At 36.8% G+C, this 27,511-nt stretch overlaps 1 protein-coding gene across 1 annotated transcript in view; it reads right to left on the reverse strand.

Annotated features, from left to right (window-relative positions):
• LOC139731997 (actin-binding LIM protein 2-like) overlaps nucleotides 1–27,511 on the reverse strand; it is a 226,290-nt gene that overhangs the window by 20,898 nt on the left and 177,881 nt on the right. The window contains exons 5-13 of the mRNA XM_071642870.1: nucleotides 18,088–18,251; nucleotides 12,225–12,351; nucleotides 11,363–11,456; nucleotides 10,693–10,780; nucleotides 8,870–8,907; nucleotides 7,775–7,846; nucleotides 6,796–7,006; nucleotides 5,552–5,566; nucleotides 3,286–3,342 (exon numbers count right to left, since the gene is read on the reverse strand). Coding sequence (XP_071498971.1) covers nucleotides 3,286–3,342; nucleotides 5,552–5,566; nucleotides 6,796–7,006; nucleotides 7,775–7,846; nucleotides 8,870–8,907; nucleotides 10,693–10,780; nucleotides 11,363–11,456; nucleotides 12,225–12,351; nucleotides 18,088–18,251 — 866 coding nt within the window. The remainder of the gene's footprint in view (nucleotides 1–3,285; nucleotides 3,343–5,551; nucleotides 5,567–6,795; nucleotides 7,007–7,774; nucleotides 7,847–8,869; nucleotides 8,908–10,692; nucleotides 10,781–11,362; nucleotides 11,457–12,224; nucleotides 12,352–18,087; nucleotides 18,252–27,511) is intronic.

A 27,511-nucleotide genomic window follows, 5' to 3' on the forward strand; every position in this document is an offset into this window, starting at 1 on the left:
TTCAAAAACCTGATGCTCTCATCGTGAAAAGACTGAAAATTAAAATGGCAACCCAATGACACCATTAAATCTCCCCCCCCCCCCCCAGTAATCCCTTCACCATTTGTTTGTTGGTTTGTGCCTCTGGCACTACACCTTAAACTTTTGAGAGAGCTCTGATTGGCAGAATGCACTTATTCTATTTATCAATGAATATAATGCTATGCCACTGACACTATGACTTAAGCATATATGTGAAGAGAACATTTTCAATAAAAAGTATATATGCCAATCAATTACATGTAACATAATTTCATAATGTAATTATTCCATTCATTTTTTGTTTAATACGAGTGCATTAGCCACCTGCAAACTGCATTTAAAGGAGTAACTATGCAATTACAATGATTTCTTTTTTCTGTAGACATAATTTACAAAAGCTGCAATCTCATATATAAACATCTCATGCAAATCATTGGCTTAGCAAGAACAAAGCACATCCATGCAAACTAGTACAAACAATCTTAAGCACCAAGAGCAAGTCCTGCAAAATTTCATAAACAGTTGATGGTTTACTGTAAAACGAGGAATGTTTGCGTGCATTTTAATTTTGCGAGTGCCAATATTCGCGAAATTAAAGTGTACGCGAAAGTTCTTGTCTACACTATATGCATTGAATGCCAGTGGCAGTTCGCGAAAATTTTATGCCGCAAAAAAGGCCGTCGGCTCCAATTCGCGAAAAATTCATGCCGCGAATATATCATGTTTTACAGTACATACTTGTTTAAATACTTGTATAATGAAATATTCTGATAATCATCATTGCAGATGTTTTCACTCTTTACAATACACCCTGCAGTGCGCTTTAGCCCCAAACTGTCTTTTTCTTTTTGTTTCTTACCATTCATATCGGATGTGGAATATTTTTCTTCTAGTTAATATAATTATATTTTGTGTGTCAAAACAGGTTAGTATATTCTTAAAAGAGTTATTATGGTGTATAAGAGTTACACCACGTAATCAGAATTGGAGCATTAATGCCTACTGAGACAATGTAAAATTTCTAGTTATAAGGATCAAGTCTGACAGAGTGGCTATCACTCTTGAATCAACCCTACATCTTTCAAAGAAGGTACCGCAATCTCCAATAGTTGATAGGGGATGGTGGACCAAAGTTTTATATGATGCTCCTTCAGAAAGAAAAAACAACAACAACAATTGATTGGAAGTCTAGATTTTTCCGAATCCTCTTATCAAACAAGTTGTTTTATTTGTAATCCATTCTATTCTGTGTGCAGAAAAAGGTAGCAAAATATAATCTGCTCTCAGAGTGCCTGAGGAATGTTGGCAGGTCATTAAAGGTCGAGGTCTGTCAGAAACAATCTAGCAACTTTTCATAACAACAGGCTTTTCCCACAAGTGACAACATGAAATCAAAATGAGGGAAAACTTGTACATCCCTGCCACATGAAGTGTCATGTGAAATTTGTTTACAATAGCATTGTGTACCAAAAGGTAAACATATCCAAACTGTGACACAGTTGTCTTTACATAACTGGCATGTGCTCCATGACTGTCTTGTAAAAACAAAACAACCAAAACATGCAATGGAATGCTGTGCATGGTCTAAGATTACAACCAAGGGGGTGGGTGTAGGGGGAGGGGGTTAAACTGTGAGTAGCAGATGGAAACATTTGTTGGCATGCATTACAGATACATATCGTAGTTGAGGCAACTCAAGCAACGTGAAACATACTGATTAAAACATATTAAATTAGAACGAGACGTATTTCTTAAACATATCATAACTTTACAAGTCTAAACCTGTTACAACTATACCTGAATAGGATAGTTTTACACCACTGTCTAGTTAAGATTTGATCTTTACCACGGTGGTCTGTGGTTTACAACTATCTGCTGCACCATACAATATCTTAAAACTTGCTGATCATCATGACATACCCTCGACAAGTGCCACAGATTCTTCAGCCCTTCTCCATCCAGCCATCCCCCACCCCTCCCCCTCATCCCCCCAAAAAAATCATAATACAAGTATATGAATTTAAAATCAGAAAATATACTGAATACATTTTGTCCTTCACTTGTGAGGAGAATGAAAACATACATTTTACCAAATCCATCCAGCATATCCGAGGTGTTAAATATCAACATAATCCTAAAATATAAGAATTTCAGGATGGCTACATGATCTAAATCAGTCTTTTACTCTACTGGAAGTGGACAAGACATATTTATAGGCTCTTTCTCAGTTTACATACATCTCCTAATTCTGGAGGTGCAAATACATTGTGTGTAGACAAGATAGAAGATTGCATGCAGTGGTCATAGGTGTTTATTGTGCTCCATGCACTCACAAAGAAGACATGATGAATTAATGGATTAACAAAATAAAAGAATGTCAAACCAATTAATACACTTAAAATGTGATAATTGGTAAAATGAACACCTAGAATGCTAAGAATTCCAACAAAAAAGAAACTGAAGATGCAGATTAGTTCAATAAATCAAACAGTTTTAAGTAGTGACAAACTTGGTATAAAAAAAAAAAAAAACAACTTGTGTCACATTTTTTTCTAGCATGATGGGGGAGAAAAATATGTTTTTTAATAGATGCATAAAAGTACCAAGGGCTATATCAAATATATATGTGATGGATGTGTTATCACAAAGGCCATAATGTCAGGTGGTTTTTTTTTTTGCATATTTGTCAGATGCTAAGCTTTAAGCTGATATATAACTTGGCCTACTTTACTACAAGGCAAATATTAAAAAACAGAATTGAATGCTACAAAACTGTACACTGTCAGGTTATATTGCCAAAGTCAGCTTTATGAGCATTTTTCTTCCTTGTACAATCTCTGACTCTATACAGGTAATGTGATGACGCACCACAGAACTGGATCAGTTTGCTGGCTTGCAATTAATGGAGTTTGCAGTATCAAAGGACTGCATTACAAAATAACAATACACAGATCGGCACAGAAGCTGTCCACAATTCTTCCCAAATTTTAATTTTACGATATAGATGGGACAAACCATGGTGAGACTTCTATCTGTGAGCTAATAAAGGAAAATCTGCTGACCCATTTGTGGACAAAACAACATTTTGATTAGTGCATTGTCTGACCAATTATTAGTGATTAGTGTGGCTTCAAATTTTCTCAGCACGAAAAAAAAAGAACACTTGTGAATCTTGCTGTGGCAAATGCAGAAGTTGAGTCCGACACAATGCACAAACAGAGCTGAGAAAAAAAAATGATTTGTCTCCGTCGCGGAGAGCCTTACCCGGTTTCTTTGGGGGAAGGTCATAACGTGGGGGCGACAAGTATGAAAACTCTTCACCTGTAGAGGGCGGTATACATATACATACACAAACATTCACTAGAAGCAAAGAAGCTGAAGTTGTAGCTACATGCAGCTATTCCCACGATGCAGGTCCAACTCATAGATGAGGTCATACATACATGTATCTTCATGCTAATAGCCATGCTCCTTTCATCCGCATTGATTCTCTTGATGATTCACAACTTTATCATACTATCTTTTGTTAATATTCCCCCCCCAAAAAAAAAACAACTACATGAGCCTCAAATACTACAAATCACAAACATAACACTCTCTAGCTATGTAAACTTTGTAAAACTCTATACACTTCCTTTACCAGAAATGAAAAATGTAAATGCTGAAACAGATACATCCACTTTTATCAACTTGTGATAATTGAGATTGAAGCTGCTGAAAAACAAAGAAAATAATGAGAATGTATGTGATAATTCTCATATAATGTCTTCAGAAATATTACTTGTCATGTATCAAGTGTAGTAACAATGAAAATACATATATTTTTTTCTATTTAATGATGATGATCTTGCTTTAAAAAAAAAAACTTTTGAAAATGGTGCTTATCTGTTTTTGCATTTAAACTTTTCAAATTATCCCTCTTTGTGTTCACCATATATTTTGAATACAATTTTGTACTTACATTACATAAAATGGACCCATTATGCTGCCCCCCCCTTTCCTACACTGTCAAAGTCATTTCTCATAAAGAGTTTGAAGTGAAAAGCAAAATACCAAAACCCTGTCAATTCTTAATCATACTGTCATAATGCATAATGCATAATTAATTTGTCTCTACAGTGTACAGAACATCATAAAAAGCAAATCAAAATATGGAAACTGTGCATAACCATTTGAAATCATATTTTGTGTCAAGACAGCAATTCAAGAAGGTTGCCATGGTAAACATTCAATTAATTGGTAAAAAAAATATGAGTGCAAGATTTTGCATTTGATTCATGCAATGCATGAAACTGTGCTGTGTTAGTTCAATGTTAATCTACATTATCACTGTGGAGACGATGACACATACAATATCTCCAGACAACTGCTTTTTCGTGCAAGACTTGGAAAAAAAAATAGCACTAAAACGTTTTCCTCTTATTCCATTTACATTTGAAATCACCACAACAGAGTTTTGATATTGATAACACTCAACCAAAGATGTGAGAAAAAAAAAACACTTTGTGTCTTTTTAACAATCTTTTTTAATTCAAAGAAATGAACAAGAAAAAAAGGTAACACAACAAAAAAACATTTGTAAGAAGATTGATAATCATATCAATCAATAATCGGATGACTCACAATCATCAAAAAAAGTAAAAGAAGTTGGAAGAAAATTCACAAATAAACTATGAAGGTGTGAGTACAGACTTCATTCATAATGGTAGAGAGTATCTGTTGATAATATCTACACACACTTTAACTACCTACATGTATAGTACTTAAGCCTTTGTGTGCTTATTGTTAAAACAAAATAAATTAAAAGAAAAAATGGAGGGGGTGTGCACCCCTTTAATTTTGTAAAGGCGCCTCTCCTTTACAGAATTCCTAGATCTGCCCCTGGTTAAATGGTCTAGGTGCAGTTAAACTCTGTATATCTTCGTACAGTTGCAGTGCTCTTTTACCATCATTATAATTATGGGACTACTATGTTGTTACCTGACTCTTGTCAATTACTCTATTATTGTATGCAGTTGAGAACAGCTTTGCTGTGATTATATAAAATAAAGTGAACTGAACTAAACTGAACTGAACTATGTAAAATATTTGTAGGTCATGATGGGATTCTTAAAAATCTTTTAAATCAATTAAATGAAAATCATCCATAGATTTCATTCAAAGACAAAAAGAGGCATTGCCTAATCAAGGGATATGAAATGCAGTAGAAAAAAAAAGAAAAAAAAAACAGTGACAAGGAAAGCCATTCTGCATTTCCCCTACTAGTCTTAGCCCAAGACAATAAAGTTTTTTTTTTTTTTAACCTCACAGGCAAATACGGACACATTGGGATATCTACTCAGTAGCACTGATTCTCACATTCCTTACATGAGCCTAGGGTTACACTGACATCCACATACCAAGGTACACAAAGGCATGCATGCAGCTGAAGCGAGCTACATTTACACCAAAAAGCAAGACATATATATGCACCACTTTCGTAAACACAAATGCACAAGCAAGCCTCAAAATGGAAAGAACAATGTTTTACCATTGTTTACATATTCTGTGATTGAAGAAGGCGTCAATACACAGAGAGAGAGAGAGGGAGACGAGATTTCACAGTTGCAGTGGTGTTCGGGGGGAAAAAAAAGGAGGGTGGAAAAAGTATAAGTACACAGCAACACAACGAAGAATAAATTGGATAAAAACCACATCGAAGCACTGGTTGCAAGTTAAAACATCGATCTCAAAGACTTTAAACATTCATATCAACATATCATCGGTGGCCAGGGTTTAGATCCTGAAAAATTATTGTCATTCCGAGGCACTCATTCTTACACTCTGCTAAAGACTACGCTGGTGTGTATTCAGATGCAGAAAGTGCCGCCAAACCGCATCCATCAAACATTTGCTATAAAACATCGGGGAGGGGACATGACCGTTTCATTTTATCCATGGGGCGAGACCAGAATAGCACAGACATAATCAAATCGATCTGGCCTTAAGTAACCTGATCAAATACAATGGAGACGCTGCCGTAAAAATGTCGGAATGACGATTAATAACGAAAACTTGTCCACAGGAAACAAAGGAAAATGCAACATGGAAGGTATAGACTTTGTCACCTAATTTCCATTTCACCTCATGTACGCTTCTTTTCAGAAGAATTCCAAAAGCCTTTCTGTTTTTATGAAATTCCATGACCACCAGATTTGATCACAGATCAATGAGTATGTCTGCTTACAAATTTGGATTTTTGTTATTGTTGTTACAACCTAAAATTGGTGACTCATCACATTTCATAAGCAAATCATACACGATATATCATGAAGGATGTAATTGGGAAGAAAAACAATTAATTGCACTATTAAGTACACTTAACTTATCAAATCTGTAAAAAGAAACATATGTACTATATGCATCAGATGACGAGCATTAAGGGAAAAAAATCACTCATCAATTTAACATTGCTTTAAGGACGGACAATAAAAAATATGTCGCAATGAAAGGCTCATAATGAAAACATGAAAATTCATAATTAACATCAAATTATCATAATAACAATCAGATAATCAATTGTCATTTATGGTAATTGGCAATAACAATCATTTTTATCATCAGCGTCATCATCATCATCATCATCATCATCATCATCATCATCATTTCAATCATAATGATGATGATGATGATGATCACAGTAAATATTGTATCAAGAATCAGCATCATCATTATCATTATCATTGTCATTATCAATGTCATTATTAATGTCATTTATCATCATAACCATCTCACCTGGTCTGTGGAAGTGCGGACTGACAGGGGCATCGGGAGTGATCTGGCAGGGCTGAGGGTAGAGGGAGGAGAGGGCGAAGGGAGACAGGTAGCTGTGGGAGAAGTCGGGGCTCTGCGGACTAAGGCTGTTGGAGGAGCGGCGGGAGGGGGATGACAGGAAGGAAGGGGTGTGGAAGTGCCCCCGGGCCAGGGTGGGCGAGGCTGGGGTGGACTGGAAGTGGTAGAAAGAAGGAGAAAAATACTGGTAAAGTTTGCTCTTGTTTAGTTGTTATTGTTGTTGTAATCAAAGTGTCATAGAGAAACAAAAAGGAAACTGATCATCAAAGATTCTTTTACCTGGCTGCTCATATCACAAACACAGATATGTACATACACACACACACACACACACATTCAAAGACACAGGAACACATTGACACACACAGACAGAAACCAGCACACGTATAAGATGATGCTGATATCACAAATGATAAATATGGTGCTTGCAATTTCGTAGTGCTCTGATCTTATTAGTCTTGGAAGAGATCAAGCAAATTTGACAATCAATGCTTGAAGGAATAGGCTCTCCCAGAATTCTTATGTAAGACTAAAATAAAACCATGTTTCCTTAATCAGCAAACAAGGGAGTATCTTAACAGAATACCAAATTCCTGCTTCTAGTCCTGGCCTGTTGTAACAAGATTTGCATAATTAAACAAATTAGTAATTTTGGAGAGTCTTGCTTCTGATGTATGCAGCCAAATCAATACATAACTAGTCCCACTCTATAATGCAGAAGAGAATCCAGGAGTCTGCAGTGCAATTTGCATTTTCTCTGAAACATCATTTATATACACACACACTTCATTATCATATTTTGGTAGACTATGTAAATGCTTGCTTGTAGAGATGAGATCCACGCTGCATTTTTTTCCAACTGCAGCAGTTCAATTTTGCACAATAAACTTGCAAAGAAATCGTGGCTTGCTTGGTCACTTACCTGTGACTTAATTCGGTTGTAATCGTAGAGCAGGGCATTTTCTTTGATGCGTGACGGAAAGAAACCTAGTGACTGGTGGGCCACAAATTATGACAGAAACAAACAAATAAAATATAAAAAAGACACCTCATAAGGATGACACACATGGCCAAACAAGCAGAAGCAATGGGAACTTTGAGTATAATTGCACTGCTGTCCTTTTTGGCCAACCTATGAAATTCATCCCCCAAAATAGCAGAAGCTTACACTTTGTTGTTGCTGGCATTAAATGTTCATAAAATTATCTTACATCTGCATCTTTGTTTTTACATTGTATGTACATATTTATCTCTCTAGCAATCTATCTATCTATCTATCTATCTATCTATCTATCTATCCATCCATCCATCTATCTATCTGTCTATCTATCTATCTATCTATCTATCTATCTATCTACAACTGTATCATTCTTCAGTCGCAATATGCAAATGTTTGTATATGATATAACTACACATATATGCTATATATATTGCCCGCTGTAAAACAAGAAATGTTCCCATGCATGAAACTTTCATGAATTTAGCAAGGAACCAGGATTTGCTAAAGTTAAATTCAACATGATAGCTCAGTTTTGCCTACATGATCAGCTTTAAATGCCAGTAGCAGTTTGCAAAAATTTCATGCTGAGAAAAGGGCTGTCATCCCCAATTTGCAAAAGTTTCATGCTGTAAATATTTCTCGTTTTCCACTATCTAAACTGTGATATTTCATCTGATGATGAAAGAATACCATAAGACATTAATCTGTCTCTATATGCAACTGTATGTAAATCGATACGTCATATGATACAACTATTAATGGTAACATTTCATTTGAGAATGAACAATTATCTTAGTTCATTCATCTGTCTATACTATATGCAAATTTATGAATATCAACATATCATATAAGATACAACTATGTACTGTATATCAGTGACATCATCATATCATCTTGCAACAAAAGAATCTGTTCTACTAATCCACAACAATCTATATGTTGCCTCATATTGTTCTTACTATGTTCTTGAACCCAGATAATACCTCAAGAAAATAATGGCCTCATTTGTAAACTTACTCTGCCTTTTGTGCAATCTGGATGCCATATTTCAGTGCCTGCAGAAAGAGAAAAAAACAAACAAACAAAAGTTTTACAATGAGACTGGGCACCTAGATATATATCAGGTGGAGCAAGATAAGATACCACTTGGCAAATCACAAAAAGTGGTGTCGCCTCATGTCAATAACAGTGTTTCTGCCAAACAACATTAAATATTGTGTCTACTGTAAGGTGGGAACCAACTCCAATATTTACCGAGGAACTACTACAGTGCCATGATGTTTAAAACCTGTCATCGTAGTCTAAAGTTTAATTTCAATCATCAGTTATGATGTCTTTGTTCATTCGTGCAGCTTCAATTTGCCAATATTAATCTCCTATAAAGGAGAAGCATTTAACGATGTCTATAAAACTGTTTCAGAAAGTCAAATTATCACATTGTAGAAGAGAAACATGAAAATATGTCTCAAATATTTTTATGAGCTGGTATTGACATTAACCAACCACCCCATTAAAAAAAACACACACACACCTTGAATAAACACCTTCAATATTTGCTTTGCTGTACAGAATTTACATAAAACATTTCAACAGTAATAATGCTCCACATATTTCTATGAGAACTTTGATCATTCTCTGAAGAAAAGGACACTAAATGGTCTCACGATGGTCTCACGATAATTATTTGAAATTGAATTGTGTTAAATCGGAATTTTTATATGTTCATTCTCAGTTCAGGCGGGGTAGCTCTCTAACAGAATTTTCCTTTGAAGATAGTACTATCCCCATCTCTCAGTCCATCAGAGATCTCGGAGTTATTGTAGATAAGCATCTGAACTTTCAACAACATATTAAGAATTCATGTCGTTCTGCTGCTTGGGGTATTTGTAAAATTGGTAAAATACGTAAATTATTGGATCAGTCTTCCACGGAACGTCTCATTCACGCATTTGTTTCCTCTCATCTTGACTACTGCAATTCCCTTCTTGTTGGTCTCCCTGCTTCAAGTACTGCACCACTTCAAAGAATTCAAAATACAGCTGCTAGGCTTGTGACCCTTACAAAAAGATCTGACCACATTACTCCAGTTTTCCAATCCCTCCACTGGCTCCCCATCCATCAACGTATCACTTTTAAAATCCTCCTTATTGTTTACAAGATATGTAATAATCTTGCCCCATCTTATCTTAAAGATTTAATTTCCTTCCGCTCCTCCACTTCAACCCGTTCTCTTCGTTCTTCCTCCGCTCTCCAATTATCACGTGGTCCCCGCACCTGTACACGTTATGGTGATAGGGCCTTTTCAGTTATTTCCCCACTTCTTTGGAATGAACTCCCTCTTTATATTCGTAACGCTGAAAATGTTGATAGGTTTAAGTCATTGTTGAAAACTCATCTGTTTACACAACCTTAATTTTGCTGTTGTTGTTGTTGCTGTCGTTATCATAATATGTACATAATGCTGTATTTTGTTTTTACGTTATATATATTATTTTTCCCCGATTTGATGCGCTTAGAAACATCAGTATTAAGCGCTATATAAATGTTATTCATTATCATTATCATTATCATTAAATATGTCTCATATTTTCTCATAAAGCAGGATATAATGCAAGCCTTGTTATGCTTGGCATGTAGGCACAAAAACAGGTTACAATTCTCATGTAAACGTTTGCAAATACGTGGCAGCAATGCGGACATTCGCCATGGTCTTGACAACCACACTCAGCACGTGCGACCCAACCCAGAGTGTTTCTGACTCAGGGTCGGGCAGCTCAAGCAAGGGCGCACTTCAGCTGTGTGGAGAGGCTGTGGGGAGGGGAGTGCGGTTGCTTGCTCACCTTGTACAAACATGTCCTCGCCCTCGTTGAAGTGGTTGCCGCATCTCCCGCACTTAGCACACGTGGGATGATACTTGTGGTCTCCAGCCTGTAGACGACACAGACACACAAACAAACAGTCAGTAAGACGGACAGACAGACAGACAGATAACCAAAGAACAAACAGACAATCAGAAAACAAATAATATGTGAAATGATGGTAATTTGAAATGTGGTACACAGGGAGAGATAAGAGGACATGTAGAAACAGATACTGTTAGAGAAAGAGAGACTGAAAGACTGATTGATAGACAGATTAATAGGTAGACAGATAGACAGAAGGACAAATAGGAGAGAGAGAAAGAGATAAAAAAACGACACACTAACAGAATGAAAGAGTGAGTGAAACGAAGGAAGCAATACATAACTGTACGATGTATGTTTGAATGTAAAAATGTATAAATGTATGTCTTACATAAAATGAATATCTGTACGTATGTACATGTATCTATGTGCGTAAATTCAATGTATGCTTTTCGGTATGAATGTATGTAAGTATTTACATGCTGGTATATCATCATGTACATGTACACAAGTGTATGTGTATGCGAGGTCACCACGATGCAGGCAATGCCAATGTAAACCTTAATTGATTTTTTTTTTAGATAATGAGAAATGTCCAATTTCTCACCTCAAGGACTTTGCCTGTGATGAAGTTTTCGCAGCGAGAGCAGCGCACGCCAAACATCTGATGAAAGTCCCTCTCACAGAAAGGCTGTCCATCTCTGAGAATATAGAAAGCACAAGGTCATCAACCCATTATCGGCTCCTGAATGATTATCAACCTTAACATTCACGTATTCATCATACTCATACGTACATATTCATCTGCATAATATTCACATAATATTCATCATTTAAACTATGGCAAAGAATGACATGCTTCAGCACCGCTTCACTATCACTTCTTGCATTTATGATGGAAATATCCACAAACTTGTTGTATACCATATCAAAGAGTCATAGTCCATAAATCAAACCCCTGGTATTAAAGGGAAATCATTATTAGCACATATCCACAAAATGATATACCAGTACAAAAAAAAAAAAAAAAAAAATCAATCATCATTCAGAATTCACAAATTGACATAATTATAACTCCAAAACAACTGGTCATATCTCATTTTATTTCATGTCATTTCATATACTCATTCTCATTTTCAACAAAAATGTAAGTATATGAAATATATCATGCTAAAAAAACAATTTACATATTCTAATTACATCAAAATATAGTTTAACCTGTTGAGAACGACTGATTTTGCTACAACACGCATTTCCCATAGACACCTGCCCGAGTATACTCGGGACTCATCCTCAACGGGTTAAACACACAATTAGCTGTGAAACCAGAATGCATAATCATTATTTACACTCACAGAATATTCATGAGAGAAAATCAATGATGAAAAAAAAAAATTATTTGCACAAAACTTTTCCATGTTTGCAGAATATGACACAAGTGGTCAGCTGAGAACGGCATGCCTACGTACCTGCCCATGTATTCTCCGGTGAGGATCTTTTTACACTTGAAGCACTTGAAGCACCAGACGTGCCAGTGTTTGTCCAAAGCTACCAAGGCCTGGCCCTGGGTGATGTCATCATTGCACTGTGCACATCCTGGGGAGGGGAAGGGAAGGGGTAAAGGTGGATGGGGGGCAGGGGGGGGGGGGCAGGGGTGTAGAGAGAAAATTGAATTGATTTGAATTGAATATTTTTATTTTCCACATATACATGACTGTGGATTTGTGCCTGCCACCAGTGTTATATACAAGAAATTAACAGAATATTATAATGATAATAACAATAATAATAATAATAATAATAATAATAATAATAATAATAATAATAATAATAATGATAATAATAACAACAATAATAATAATAATAATAATATTATTATTATTATTATTATTATTATTATTATTATTTTTATTTTATTATTATTATTATTATTATTATTATTATTATTATTATTATTATTATTATTATTATTATTATCATTATTATTGAATATTTTAAGAACAGCACAGGTATAACACACTACACAGGACATCTGACAAACCAAAATCTTTCAATATGATATTGTTACAGAAAATAAGAAATAATGATTAGAAGAAATGGTCATGTCAAAGATGACTACAATGCAATGAGAGAGACACTGGTTTCATCACAATTATATTTCTCACAAAGCGTATGCAGCCAACACCATGCAATGATAGGGTCATTGAGCTTCGTTAGTTGATGATTTACTGGACGATAATAGTCTAAGGTAAATTAATGTAAGTGTAAATGCAAATTTTGTTCTTTATTCGATTATGTTTATCTGCTGAGTAATAACCTGAAAAAAAGATGAATTTAATGTTAAAAGAATAACATCTTCTGGATTGAATGAAATCATGATTTGTTTCACGAGGGTGCTCAAGAAGTAATGAATACATTTATTAAAGCAGGTAACCACAGGACTGACTGCATTAAGTTCCTTCCTAGGGACAAGGTGACAAGGATAAAGGGGCACAACAGCTGCTGTAAGGGGACTTCAACCAAAGACCTCAAGTTTGAGAGTCTTTGGTCTCAACCACTGGGCCACAACAGCTCCTCATGGCACTTGTGGTTCCCACGGAGAATATCTCCACCTCATGATAAACGGAAAACAAAGACAAATCTTAATTCTGGATGGAAACTGGCACTGAAGAATAACTGGTATTGGCACTTGCAATCACAAGTGACTCAAAATGAATATCAACCTTGGCATGTTTAGATGCATCACAAGATTTCCTCATCTTCCCCTTGCAGTTCATTGCTTGTGATGCAATCCACACTTTGATATACTTATGAGGTATAGATTACTACCAGTATACGAATCACAAAGTATACGTACATTTGAAATATTACTCGTGCCGCAAACTTAATTTTGGTCAGAAATACTTCCAACCTGAGACATATGCTTCATCGAGCAGAAAAATGATATGTCAAGGGAGTGCTTCTCTTCTCAAGGATAAAAACAAAAAATGAAGACAGTTTTCAAGGAAAATGGTGAGCAGTACATGCTAATGACGGAGGTAGGAAAAGCCCTCAGAGACAGCTATGCCTGCCATGGCTGATCAACCCACGCTTTCGCTTCGTTCCACCAATTTCAGACTCGCCACTTATGATATTACCTCATTACACACTAATGGAAGCCACACTGGATTTCCCATGATTTTGGCCTAATGCAGTCACTGGATGAAATTTGGTCCAAAGTTCAAAAACAGAATCATGATGTCTGGATGCCCCGGAAAAAAAAGAGAGAAAAGACAAAGGCAAATACAACGTGGTAAATGCGGCAGAGTCTCTTGTGTACCCAGAAAATCCAGCATGTTCTGCAGTGGGCGGTAATAATGAAGTATCGCTACTATACAGGTTTGTGATGAACTTTGCATTAGGTTGAAACTGATGCATCCAAGACCAGCGAGGGCTCCGCGGCGAGGCCAGCGTGTGGATCCCAACTTAGAATTATCCATAAACCTTGATGAATAGACAGCAAGGCCTTTGATTACACGTAGCATCAATCTGTCGAACAGACAATTTGTCCTGGTGAAACCACTGCCTCAAAGAACTTGTGCCATCAATTTCTCCAGGAATAAACAGCATCAGGATTTTCCTCTTACTTTGTGAGAAGACGTGTACAGCTATTTTAGTATTCATTACAAATTATGTAAATTAAATCATACCTGTAAGTAACATTGATAGTGAAATGTAAATCTACCTCCCTCATGAACACACAACATTGAGATGGAAAACATAATACTTTAAAGCTAGAAAATGTCCACTTTATTGGGTTTTTTTTAATACTTGTAAGGTTTGTAAGAATTTAGTCTTTCAAATCCAAATAATATCCACAGGCCTTCATTTCACATGAACAGAATATGAATTCTGCTTTCAAAAACTTTCTGCAATTTTGTTTGCTTGAATGCGGGCCATCTCACAGCTGACTGTAAATTTCAGTCATTGGGAGAGGAGAAAAACTAGGATCTTTCAATCTGGATTTGAAGATTCAGATGCAGATTTTAACTTGAGCCTTTAATAATCTTGCTATTGCATTATCATCGTCACCATCATTTTTATTAACACAACTATAATACTGCTATTAACATTATCATCACTACTATAATTTTGAAATTCATGTTTCTATGAGATGCCTACTATGTTCATTTCATGGCATACTTTGATAGTAAAGCACAAGTCGACAATGTGCGACCAAATGTACAGCCACAACGGCATATTTTTCAAGTGAGCACGAAGCAGCAGCAGAGCCGCTTGATGGCTCCTCATAAATCATATCCTCACGTAAGCAGCCTAGCTAATACTGCAGGGAGCCAGGATACGTGTAGGGTATGTAATATTCCTTCACATGAACATCAGCAAACTAAACCCTTTCCTACTCAGAGTCATGCTTAAAGGACTGAGATCTCATCACCTTGCAGTGCCTTCACTTACCACTATCTAAATTTGTAATTGTTTAACATAAACACAGACGGCGGAGCTGAAAAGGGTGGTATGCCTTCCGGGTACCGTTTGCTATCAGGCAGAGATGAATTCATGAGATGCATTGATGCATATTTTTGCCACCAAAGTAGCTGTTGCTTGATGTGCTTGGTTCTGGAGAATTGACAGGGTCTGTAAATCAGCATAAAACACCATCAAGTTCTCCCAGGCAATCGGGAAATCTTTTCTTTTAAGGGGCGGATCCAGGAAATCCATAAAGGGGAGGTGCCTTTACAAAATTAAAGGAGGGGCGCACGCACCCCCATTCTTTTTCTTTTTACTTCTTTTGTTTTAACAAAAAAATAAAGAGGGGTATGCACCCAGTGCACCCCCATCTTGATCCGCCACTGCAAGGATGGAAAAAAAGGTGTTGAAGCACAAAGGAAAATGAAATCTTTGTTTCTTTGTCAAGAAATATGGCAGCCATTTGCACAGCACCATGGAAATATTATGCAGCAATAAGAACATAAATACAATTGCTGTTGATGCTGATCACGTTAACACCTTCGTGAGTCGTTTTTGCGCCCATGGACTGAACTCATAATATCCTGAGCCATTCCATTAGCATTCAGTCTACTCCCCACCACTTGACCTTGAATCAAAGTTAGATATTCCACTCAGGCATCCAATAAACACCACAGTCCCACTTGAGATTTAGATGATACATAGGCATTAGGAGAATTAAGAGATCTCTGTATCACTGACAGTTTGTTTCAGGACAGCTATGCCAACTGGCTAACAAAGCAAGCCACAGGATGAGGCTCTGAAGAATCAGAGGGGGAAAAAAGAGAAATTGTTGTCATCTAGGATACATTTGATATTCCAGGAAACTTTACAGATATTTAGGAAGCTTGAATTTTTCATCTCACAACCAGACAGGCATATGTACCTGAGCTCCAATTTGACACCAACTAACTGTCCAACATACTGTACATAAATCTTCTTCTGTTGCCAAGGCAACTTTGTAGCAAATTGAGAGGATACTCAGAAGAAGAATGTGCACCAAATCTACAATCTGGTATGTACATCTCATTTCTGGCGTTTTCTTATAGTTCAAATCATTTTTTTTCTTTTTACAGTGACATGCCGAACTTAAGAACTAATGAGCAAAGATTTTAGCTGCTTTTTTTCAGACAAGTAGCGGGCTAAAGCTCAGTGCTGTCTATCTGGATAATTCATTGCATTCCCCTCCTCTTACTTTTAGACACAGTATGGGGTCAAGAAATGGTGGTTACGCTGCATGACACAAGGTAATCCACAACGTTCATGCAAAATGATAGCATGTTTTCACTTAGCCCTATCAATGCCAAAGAGAAGTGCATCTTGTTCAAGGACTTTGGTATCTTTTGCAAGAAAGCTAGACCATGAGAGGATAATTAATAAAGGGTAACAACATGGCATCCACTACCATGTCAGTCAGACTCTCTGTATATACATTGGGATCTGTTGCAAAGTGGGTCAAAGGGCGACTGGTGAAGAGTTCCCCTTGCAATGTGCTCAAACCTGTTCTTCATGACAGGTCTTGGATCAACCTCATCCCCAGGAACATTAGCTGAGCTAGCCCCATCCATCAACATGATGGTGCGACACAACATGGCCGCTATTCCCTTCATTGTCTGACGGCCAAGGCGAGGGGCATTAGACAAACAGGGTGCTTATAGAACATCCATGCATCATTTGAAGTGCCCCGCCATGGAATGGAGAAGAGGGAGCAACCCAACTTTCAGAAGGAACTATGTACTATTTCCAAAGAGAAGACAGAAAGGTAGATAGATAGATAGATAGATAGATAGATAGATAGATAGATAGATAGATAGATAAATAGATAGATAGATAGACAAATAGAAAGAGAGAGAAGGAGAGATTGAGGGAATAGCAAGAGCAAAGGCCTCGAAGATTGGGGAAAACAGTGGGATATAAACAGGGCTATGATACAAATTGAGATAAATGGCATACAAGCCTTGGATACACACAGGCCGAGGACACAAGCATGAGAGAATGTTGGGGGGATGCTAAGTGATAGAAGGAATACATTCTCGACATACGTGCGTCAGAAACAGTAGCCGATCGAGAAAGCGAGGTGAGGTGATTAGAATGACGAAGAGAAGAGCAGGTTGAGCAAATAGTAATCAAGGGAAGTATATCAGGAGATATAATGTGACATAAACAGTCCCAAAACATGCAGTCACACAAAAAACAGAACACAAAACCTGTTATCAACAATTCACCAACCCCACTCCACAAACTTCTATACCAGCTTGCTTTCATGTAGGATCCATTATGTTCCTCTTGCTTTCACTTGCTTTATTACCTTCTGATATATCACAAATTGTATGATTATGTTTATGAGTTATTTTTTTCTAACATGATGGCACAATTATATGTTAATCATATTCTTAAGACATTTTCCCTTATTTTGAAAAATAATACAAATAACCAAGTGAAATGGGTAGAAATTATAACTGAATTTAAATTTGCTAGACATGTTTAGAGAAAATGACTACAAGCCAAATTCCAATTAAAAGCTTTTTTCCTTTTGTTTTTCATTTTTTGGTATGGAAAAGTCTGCATTGAAACCCCTTCCCCCTCAAAAAACAAAACAAAACAAAACAAAACAAAAATACATTGGAAAATATGTGTCATTCACATGGAATTTTCTGCTTATAATCATAACAAGTGAAGGTTTGATCAGCTACACAATTTTGGCTAAGGTTGTTTCTACTTTCATATAAGAGACTGGAAACAAAATGTCTTGGTGGGTTACAAGCTATGACTGGCTGAAGTGGGGATATGCCCTGAGTGATAAAAGCGGGTGAAAACTGGTCTTACTGATTGCCGAGGAAGAGGAGGATCGCGCCTTCTCCGGTAGCACCCCATTGGCCCGCGGCACGTCTCCGTTTCTCTTGTCGTGCGACGAACCCGGCTCATTGCAGGAGTCACACATGACGTCCTTCCCATCATACGTCACCTTCTCGCCCGGCGGGAGTGGCGTCCTGCAGACAGACAAAAGCGCAAGGTGGAAATATTTGCTAAAACTGAAGCAATATACCACAATTCACATAAAAATATATGTGTACTTCTGCAACAAACGCTAGGAGGTGGTCAGTTTACAGTGAGAAAGTAGGTATCTTAAAAGAAAGTTGTGTAAAAAGTGTCCTTTTGGGAAACAAAAAATGTCATCAGTATGCGTCAGAACGGTTCAATAAGTTGTAGGAACTAGACACAACCACCAGCTATGAAAAGGACATACAATGTAGCAGGGTATACATCTACCTACCACCATGTTTGAAAAATTTATATGGATAGTATATGAAGACAGATCTATGTCACACCTTTCAAAGGACAGGAATTGACAAGAAATCTTTGACAAGTCGGCAGTTACGGATAACCAATGTTGGAGAATCTTTCAAGTTCCACCGACTGATTTCAACTTAGACCTACATTGAGTGTTAAATGTCGACTTGGAATTGTTATGCCTGCCTAATGCATCTATAGGTCTACAGCTCCTTGCGGCTATCAGTTTCTATAGTCAGGAAATATTCACAACTCTGCACAAGTGTTAGTGGTATGCTAGAATGGACAAGTGAGAATTAATTTGTGATTTGTTGACATTCAAAATTATACTAACTTTACACACAGATGTTATGTAAATCTGCAACATCATGCAGATCTCACATGCATTTAGATGAGTGTGAACTTCAGCTGTTTTCTTTGGACATTGTTAGATTATTCTGCATATAAAGTCTGTCTAATCTATTCAATACACAGCAAAAAGACATATCTAACATTTCTTAATACACTGTTACACTAATACAAACATTAGGCCTTTTTTGAAAGTTAAATCATCTGTAACTGAAAACAAACGCACATTTTGTATAGTCATGACAGTAAGCTAAAAGTAATGCTCAAAACATGAAATGAATCAGCCATTCTTACATGACCACACTTATTAATCATAAAGATGTGACTGCATATGCCATATATTTAGCGAGTCTACTCTTTCACAAATTAGAACTTAATAATTTGGCGAGTGGTTAGATTCGCATTCATGGCGATGACTTAGGCTGACCACTAATAAACTGTATTATCATGGGCACACCTTGTTCATGTTGTACATGTATGTGTGCATGTTGTATTCATGTCAGCAGTTAATATATATATATTTGTGTGTGTGTGTGTGCCTTGTTGAGTATGTGAATAGCACCAGACTAAAAAAAAAATTCATGAAAATAAACCCCCAAAATATTTGGCATATACAGTAGTTTATTGTCTGAGGTAAGCTGGCATAAACACACAGAATATCTTCAACATTCCTTTTCACAAAACATGCATTGAAGACCAACAGCACACACTTATAAATATGCATATATTACTTCACAAACATAGCCAATATTAGCTTGTGTTAGCCATCTAGAAATTCTCTTGACAACAAAACTTGTAAAGACTAGATCATGCACAGAACGGCATACGTAGGATGAGAATAACACACTTTGCTTATACTGTATGTTCATGAACTGGAAAACATAGTTTACATCTTCAAGGGATGGTATAGTTTTTGTTGAGATGGAGAATTCACATTTGAACTTTTTGTGAGATAATTAGAAACCACTTATGAAATAGTAAAGAGCATACAATTCCAAGAGGAAATCAATATTTATTTGATGAAAATCAGTTTTGAAATGGCTGAGATATCCAAAAACAAAGTGAAACAAAGTGGTCTTAATAAAAGGTGGGTCCCACCTATTAATTACGATTGCTTTGTTTTTGGATATCTCAACCATTTCAAAACCAATTTTCATGAAATAAATATTTAATTGATCTTAAAATTGCATACTCTTTCACTTTTTATATAAGGGGTTTCTCATTTTCTCATAAAAAAGTTAACATTTGAATTCCCAATCTCAGCCATAACTTGTCCATCCCTTTAAGCTTTGTTTCAGTTTGGGTGAAATGCATAAACCCAGCCCAGTATCTATGTGAAATCCTTCAAGTCTCTTTGAAGGAGAGGGACATAAATGGTTGTGAACAGACACTTCTTTTTAAAACTTTGATGTACAAAAATAAAATGAGCCTCTTAAAGATACACACTGAGGACAATCTAACATAATAACACCTAACAACAACTGACCTTAATAACATGATTATGTGCTATGACTATTCCTTGATTACCACACTAAGCTTTTAGTTTGAGGGTGCAGACTATTCACGTGTTGAGAAAGAGAAAGGCATTCACTCTGTTGGAAGTTTGTGAAACTTGTGCTCTTCTACTTCTGAACTGATAGCCCTTTTCTCCCTTTTTTCTTTTTCATTTACTTTATTTGATCCTAAAAGAGAAGAGAACTAACGATTCGTCTGTGGTTAAAACGATTCCCTCTTCTCCTGTTCCGGCGCCAAGGGAAATTTCACAGATGTCCACAATGCAGTAACCATGCTGAATTTCTTCCATTTACACAGCAAATGCTGCAGAGACCTTAAAAAGGAAAAAAAAATCAGGGCAGGGTAAATGTCGCCCTCTCGTGAGTATTTAATACCAGAAGACAAAACAAATGGCCCACTCGCTAGGGCGGGGAATGTTGACACAACAGACGAGACATCGATCGTTCCGACGGACGGACGAGAGATGAAATCTAAATTGTGCCTGCTGATGTACGTGAAAGTCAAGGCTTGGGTGAAGGGGACCCGGTTACAATTTGCCAGAGGACTTGGAGACTATTACTATGGTAACCGGAGGGTGGGCCATTGCCTCTTCAAGAGACCATGACCGCAATCGGTTCGGCTTCGATTGATGTTCAAATAGTAGAGCCTTCATATCTGGTGCCAAAATCTTCATCTGGCAATATGCGGCACTGCATCATCTAACCCTGCATCTAAAAATGATACATCCACTTCAAATATTCAACACTGCAAACTCATAGCAGTTGAAAATACCAAAACTTTACACCTTTTGTGTACAGAAAATGTCTTCATGTTTTAACCCTAAATGTCTTTTTCAGTTAAATCTCTCATAGAAATAATTTCTGAGCAGACTACTAGTAGATGACATGCTTTCAATCTGTTCCCTTCAAGATTTTGAAACCCCCATAGACTATGCAGGGAACCAACAAGCCTACCATAGGCAAAGACTTTAATCTGACAACTCAATTAATCCATTCTGTGCTAATGAGACGAATGTGCACAGATTTCACACAACATACCTATGGATAGGTAAATAATGTGACACACAAAGAGTTAAAATAATGTCAAGAAGATAGAATAGACCAGCAAAAAATTTTCACAATTACAAATTCTGTTCATATCTTACAGAGATCACAACACTGGTATCATCTCCTCAACTTTCACGAACGAGTGAGTTACGACGCTATTTATGTGAAAAAGGTCTAAGCCAGGAGATTAATCTAAATGTACACATCATGATATTTTTTTTTTTTGTTATCTGATCCTTGATTGACTGCAGCAATTGAATTTAAACTCAATATGACAATCATGTGCAATTTTTGAGAATAAATCTGAACATGTGATTCAAAGAGCTCAGAAGTGCTGCTTGAAAGATATTCCAAATACGTATGTACCAAAGCTATAAAAGAATCAAATTTGCAATTCATATTTCACTCTGTGATTTTTCAATATGCATGATGATCCCAAAATATAAATGCATTTTGAATAGCATAGCAATTCTGCAATCTACATGTACGTGTAAGTGATAAATGATTACTCCGCTGTTATATGGGACAGTGTAGTGCAAAATGCATGAAATTATTTGTATGATAATTTAATTTCACTACAAAGAGATCATGTTATTATCGAGCACATCTGGTATGGGAAATATGATTTACTATTATCATTTTTTTTGGTAGCTTTCACATTTTATCACAATGTAGAAGAAGTAAAGAGCATCACCTATGAGACACACAAGGCATATAGAAAGAGCAAATCACTTGGATTGACTTGTCTGTATCATAGACACCCAATCAACTTAGAGAAGGTTTAGACCAACACAATCATCTGACACATAGACGGCCACTTTCAGATAGGAAAGAAGAAAAAAAGTGGGGAGAATTAGACCAATTGATATGTCCGGTGTCATCGATACCCATCCCTGGGGTGCGCAACGGGGATGTGGGATCACCACTGATGCCAATCTTTTGTGCAAACAACCTGTCTGGGTGCGGACCACCGCTGGACGTGGAATGCAAATACCACAGGGTCATCCTCGAACTTTCTTTTCTCTGTTCTGCTTCCCGGAGAGACAAATTTGCCCTTCATGTTTCCCCTGGATTGAAGTGCCTGGTATTTGATCTTCACATATTCCCCTCACTCGTGTTTTCGTACTCGACATGTTGGAGCGATTCCAAATTACATGGACGGTCTCGATCTCTATCTCTCCCCTGCTGTTGCCACACAACACCTATAAAATGCATGATTTGATCAACAGTGGGACACTTAAAGCAGCTGATCTAGGAGGAGAGCTATTCTAGGAGGAGATCTCACACTTGTGTCTTAATTATCTAAACTATTTTTGCTAATGTCACAAGTTAAAAGTGTCCCATGACACCTCATAGACAACCCCACAGCAGTGAGCAAGTACAGTATACCTTTTTCATTAATCCTCCATGAAACATTGCACTTACGGGATGCCATAAAAAGGAACTAATGATAAACTTTCTTTTTCTGTTTTGACTGCCTCAGCTCATCTACAACCCCCACCCCCTTTAACCCCAATGTCCTACTTTTAAAACAAGAAACAAACAAAAGTCTGCTTGTTCTTGAAATGCAATTACTGTAAATGGCAGAAATATTTGTGGCACATTAATTTTTGTGGATTTCTTGCTGCTTTTGGCAAGTGTGAATTTTAAAACTTCACAATTTTCTATGCACACTTTGAACAGGTTTTGTGAACCCAGTTAATGTGGACACAGTACCCTTCAAAAACAAACTATAATAATAATAATAATAATAATAATAATAATAATAATAATAATAATAATAATAATAATAATAATAATAATAATAATAATAATAATAATATTATTATTATTATTATTATTATTATTATCATCATCATTATTAATTATCATTATTATTATCATTATTATTATTATTATCATCATCATCATTAATATGTGCTCTTCCCTAAGATTTTGAATCATGCAATCTAATAACAGAACGACCCTGGGATACAGCTGTGGTAGATCTGTTGGAACGCTTCCCTAAATTAACCAAAAGCAGTCTATCCCGCACAGCTATTTCTTTCGTCTGTTGTACAGTTTTCCTTTTCATTGCAGCACCGTTATTTCTATCCCAGAAGGGATTTAATTCAGTTGACACCTTTTTGAGTTGATGATGCTGGAAAATGTGCACATGTGTGGCCTTAATATCAATCAAGAAAATGCAGGCTTCAACGGCAAAAAGTCACTATGGCAGGAATTCAAATTTGTTGTCTGAATGAGAAGAGGCAGACTTTACACCTCAACAGTTCTTATTCTGATGCAACATATTTTGCAAATCTTTAAATAATGGCATAAGAATGATTGATACTATTGCAACAGATGAGTGTGAATGGTCTTGTGTCACACTTTCAATCTTAACTCCACACACACCAGTTAGAGATATCACTTTACAAACACATAAATGAGATACTTATGAAGCAATAAATATAACTTTTAAAGTGTTTAAGTCATGCAGCCATTCATTCACAAATTTATGTTTTATGTTTATGAATCAGGCAGTGTAGGTGGATTCAGGTAAGAGATAAACTTCAAATCATCATGACCATTTGTGAGCAGTCATTATAAGTCCTTTATTGTCACTTCTATTACCTTTAAGGAACATTCTTCCTAGCAGTGCAAAAAAAAAAAATATATTGTGGATAGGCCTGTATGGTAGTGTTCAATTCATTATCTCTCAAATTCATGCAATCCTAGCTGTATGTGGCCTTCAATCTGTCATGGTGTGGACAGCCAGATCGACTGGACGACTTGTGGAGACCCGACAGGGAGTGAACTCCAACGTTAAGCCGGGTCCAAGGGTTGATTGATGCGTCGGGCTCGGGTCCTGCTTGATTGAACACTCACACGCGCGTGCGACAACCGTGCCAATTTTGGCGTTGACTTTTGACGCCGTCCCTCGCCCGCAATCGCATCACACCCGAGCATGATTGATTTCCTGTGGTTGTGTAAGTGTGCGTATGAGGGGGGATGTATTTATCTATCTCATGATCTCGATTTTGGTTTGCGTTTGTCCATCCCTCCAAAAGACAAATATGAGGAAAGGGAAGAGAGAGATAGAGGAAAGGCCCCATATGATTGGTCAAGACGAGCGACAATAGCAGAAGGAACAGGGGAGATGGGTCATGCATAAAAGGGGATCTGACCCAAAAAGTGACAATAGCCACCAACCCTGGGGGTAGTGTTTAACAAACTGCCTCCACCATTCAGGGGAATTTTTTTTTTCCTCCACAATGTTTGCCGCAATCTGCTTGGTTGTCATCTTGTCTTTACTCTTTGTCCCACACTCTGCCTGAGTTGTGCTCTCTTTTATTTGAACTCTGCTCGTGTATTTTTAGCACGTACCATTGTGTCCCAGTCGATAGATCTACAATTGTATTTACTTTAACTCTCAGTCAGTGCGATCAATGGAAAAAGAGTCATGTTCATTATTCAGACTTTTCAATGATATGAATGATATTTTCAAACAAATCTGGACAAAAAAAGCAGTATCACCGCAGCAGCTGGCATTAGGACAATGCGAATGTATGGTCCTACCTTCAATGATAACATCAAAACACAGTGGGAGGGATCTAAGCAAACCAACTATCATTATCATGAATAGTATCTCACTCAATAAGAAATAATCATACAAATAAAGACAACAACCAATGCGTTTGCAGACAAGAAGAATTCTTAGTAACAGTCTGATCTGATCTGAGAGACGCTACCACATTTTGATATTGCTGGGAAAGCAGCAAAGGAAGATTGAATTATGAAATTACAAAAACTGTCTTCCCCTAAGCCTTGAAGTTGATTACCTGAAGTAAAAGTGCAAAATCATTCATCCATCCATCACAAAGGCTTGGTCTCCTTTTACAATGACTTTACAACATCACCCAGTTATTTAAGCAAAATTTACAGAGATAAGCTACATTGGTACATTATCTGCACAAAATCTCCTGTTCAAAAAATTGAAGTTACAGGTTTTCATCTATGTCAAAATGGGTACTGGTTTCTACCCCCCCCCCCCAAAAAAAAAACCAACAACAACAACAACAAACAACAACAACAACAACAACAACAACTAACAACAACAACAACATCTATCATCATCCAGTAATTTTAAGCAGCATTAACAAGAATAAAGTCAGCTTTATTAAAGGGGAGAGCTATTAAAAGAGAGGGAAATAAGAAAGGAAGAATCAGGAAGAGGAGAGCAATAAATACAGGTAACATTTGCAGGTACAAAGTGTATGCTTTCGACTATTTAAAGCATCGATACTGCACACACAAGAGTGTCATCTCAAAAATCAAACTTGAGTGGTAGTGAAAGACGAAAGAAAATGCGAGCTCTAATTAAACGACCTCTCCTATCCATCACCCCATTGTGTCTATGCCTGTGCACGTACTCTTAATAGTCTGGCCTAATTCGACTCGCATCGTCTTGACAACACACCTCTCGTCACATCTAGACACACGGTTTGAAGGAGTTCGTAATTAAAAATCTCAAGATAATCCAATCCAGGTGGGATTTCGGCGACAGAGTGCTGTGGCTTCTTTCAAGACCAATTTGTGCTCTTCTTGAATATCAGATTTTTTTCTTTCTCAATTCCTTGAAGTGAAAAGACATTGATAGACAAAGTGTCTTCATTGACTAGCTGCTCACAGAAATATTTTATTTGCAAGTCTCTGCTCTGAATTTAAGATTAAAATCTAAGAAATTCTTGGAATAGATTTATAAAATTCTCAAACTATCTAAACAGACTATTGCTGGCTGCAAAATTCAGTTTGAACCTTTGGTAATGAATGTCCACACCTTATTTCTTCTCTTATTGAAGTAGAAGACTGTACCAAGGATTGGAAACTGATAAACCCATTGAGGATGAACTGATTTTGCTAGAACACACATTTCCCATAGACGCCTGCGCGAGTATGCTTTGGATTAGTCTTCGATGGTTTTAAAACCACCGAAGAGCTGTCATCTTAAACCTAAGAGCACATTGAATCTCAGTTTCACATTAACTGTAGTATAACTATAGTTCTTATGGCGAGTGCTTCCTTAAAGGACAAGTTCACCTTCATAGACATGTGGGTTTTGTGAATGCAGCAATATTAGTAAAACATATCAGTGAAAGTTTGAGGAAAATCGGACAATCATTCAAAAGTTATAAATTTTTGAAGTTTCTGCTCAGTCACGGCTGGATGAGAAGACTAAGCTTGAGATGTCACATGTGTACAACGATATAGACAAAGAATAAAGAAAATTCAAAATATTTTAACTTTTCTTGCACTTCTCTCTTTCAGAAAGCAGGGGAAAGCAGGGGAAATAACATCACCCTTAACATACGTCAGTAACAAGTCGAAGAAATGTGCATTTTATTCAAAAAGTAAAGTTTTGTGAAATTCTCTCATTATTTTCCTTATATCGATGTACGCATGTGACATCATACACAGTGGTAGTCTTCTCATCCAGCAGTGACTGTGCAGATACTTTAAAAATTCATAACTTTTGAACAGATTGTCTGGTTTTCCCCAAACTTTCACTGATGTGTTCTACTAACATTGTTGCCTTCACTCAATCCACATGTATATGAAGGTGGACTTGTCCTTTAAGTTGGCATGCAATATAAATGAAATCTATAGAAAATGGTTAAGTCTGCCTGTAAAATGATCACAGAATCCCCAGAAGCCTGACAATTCTTTTTCTTGTATCATGTCACGCTCTAATACAAAATATATAGAGCAGAAAGGAAATTCAATCTACCATGCACACAGCAACAAAGACACACAAAAAATCCTGTAATGCTTGCTGCCCTGCTATTCACTGTTTTGATTTTTTTTCTTTCTAGAGTACATGCTGATATGCAGCCTTTTCTTTTTACCCCTATGGAACCCCATAGTAAATACACCAGTTTTCAATACACCAATTGCTAATGAATTAACTTTCATGGCTATATTTCCCCTGTACCTAACAACATGCTATTTAATTCACCTATTCCTAATTCATACAATTCAATAGTTGGAATTCTGCTTCCAGGCATTACTGT

Source organism: Diadema antillarum, unplaced genomic scaffold (genome assembly GCF_040938485.1).
Source record: "Diadema antillarum isolate AM-2024a unplaced genomic scaffold, OU_Dant_1.0 seq00000392_RagTag, whole genome shotgun sequence".
In the NCBI taxonomy this organism is placed as follows: domain Eukaryota; kingdom Metazoa; phylum Echinodermata; class Echinoidea; order Diadematoida; family Diadematidae; genus Diadema; species Diadema antillarum.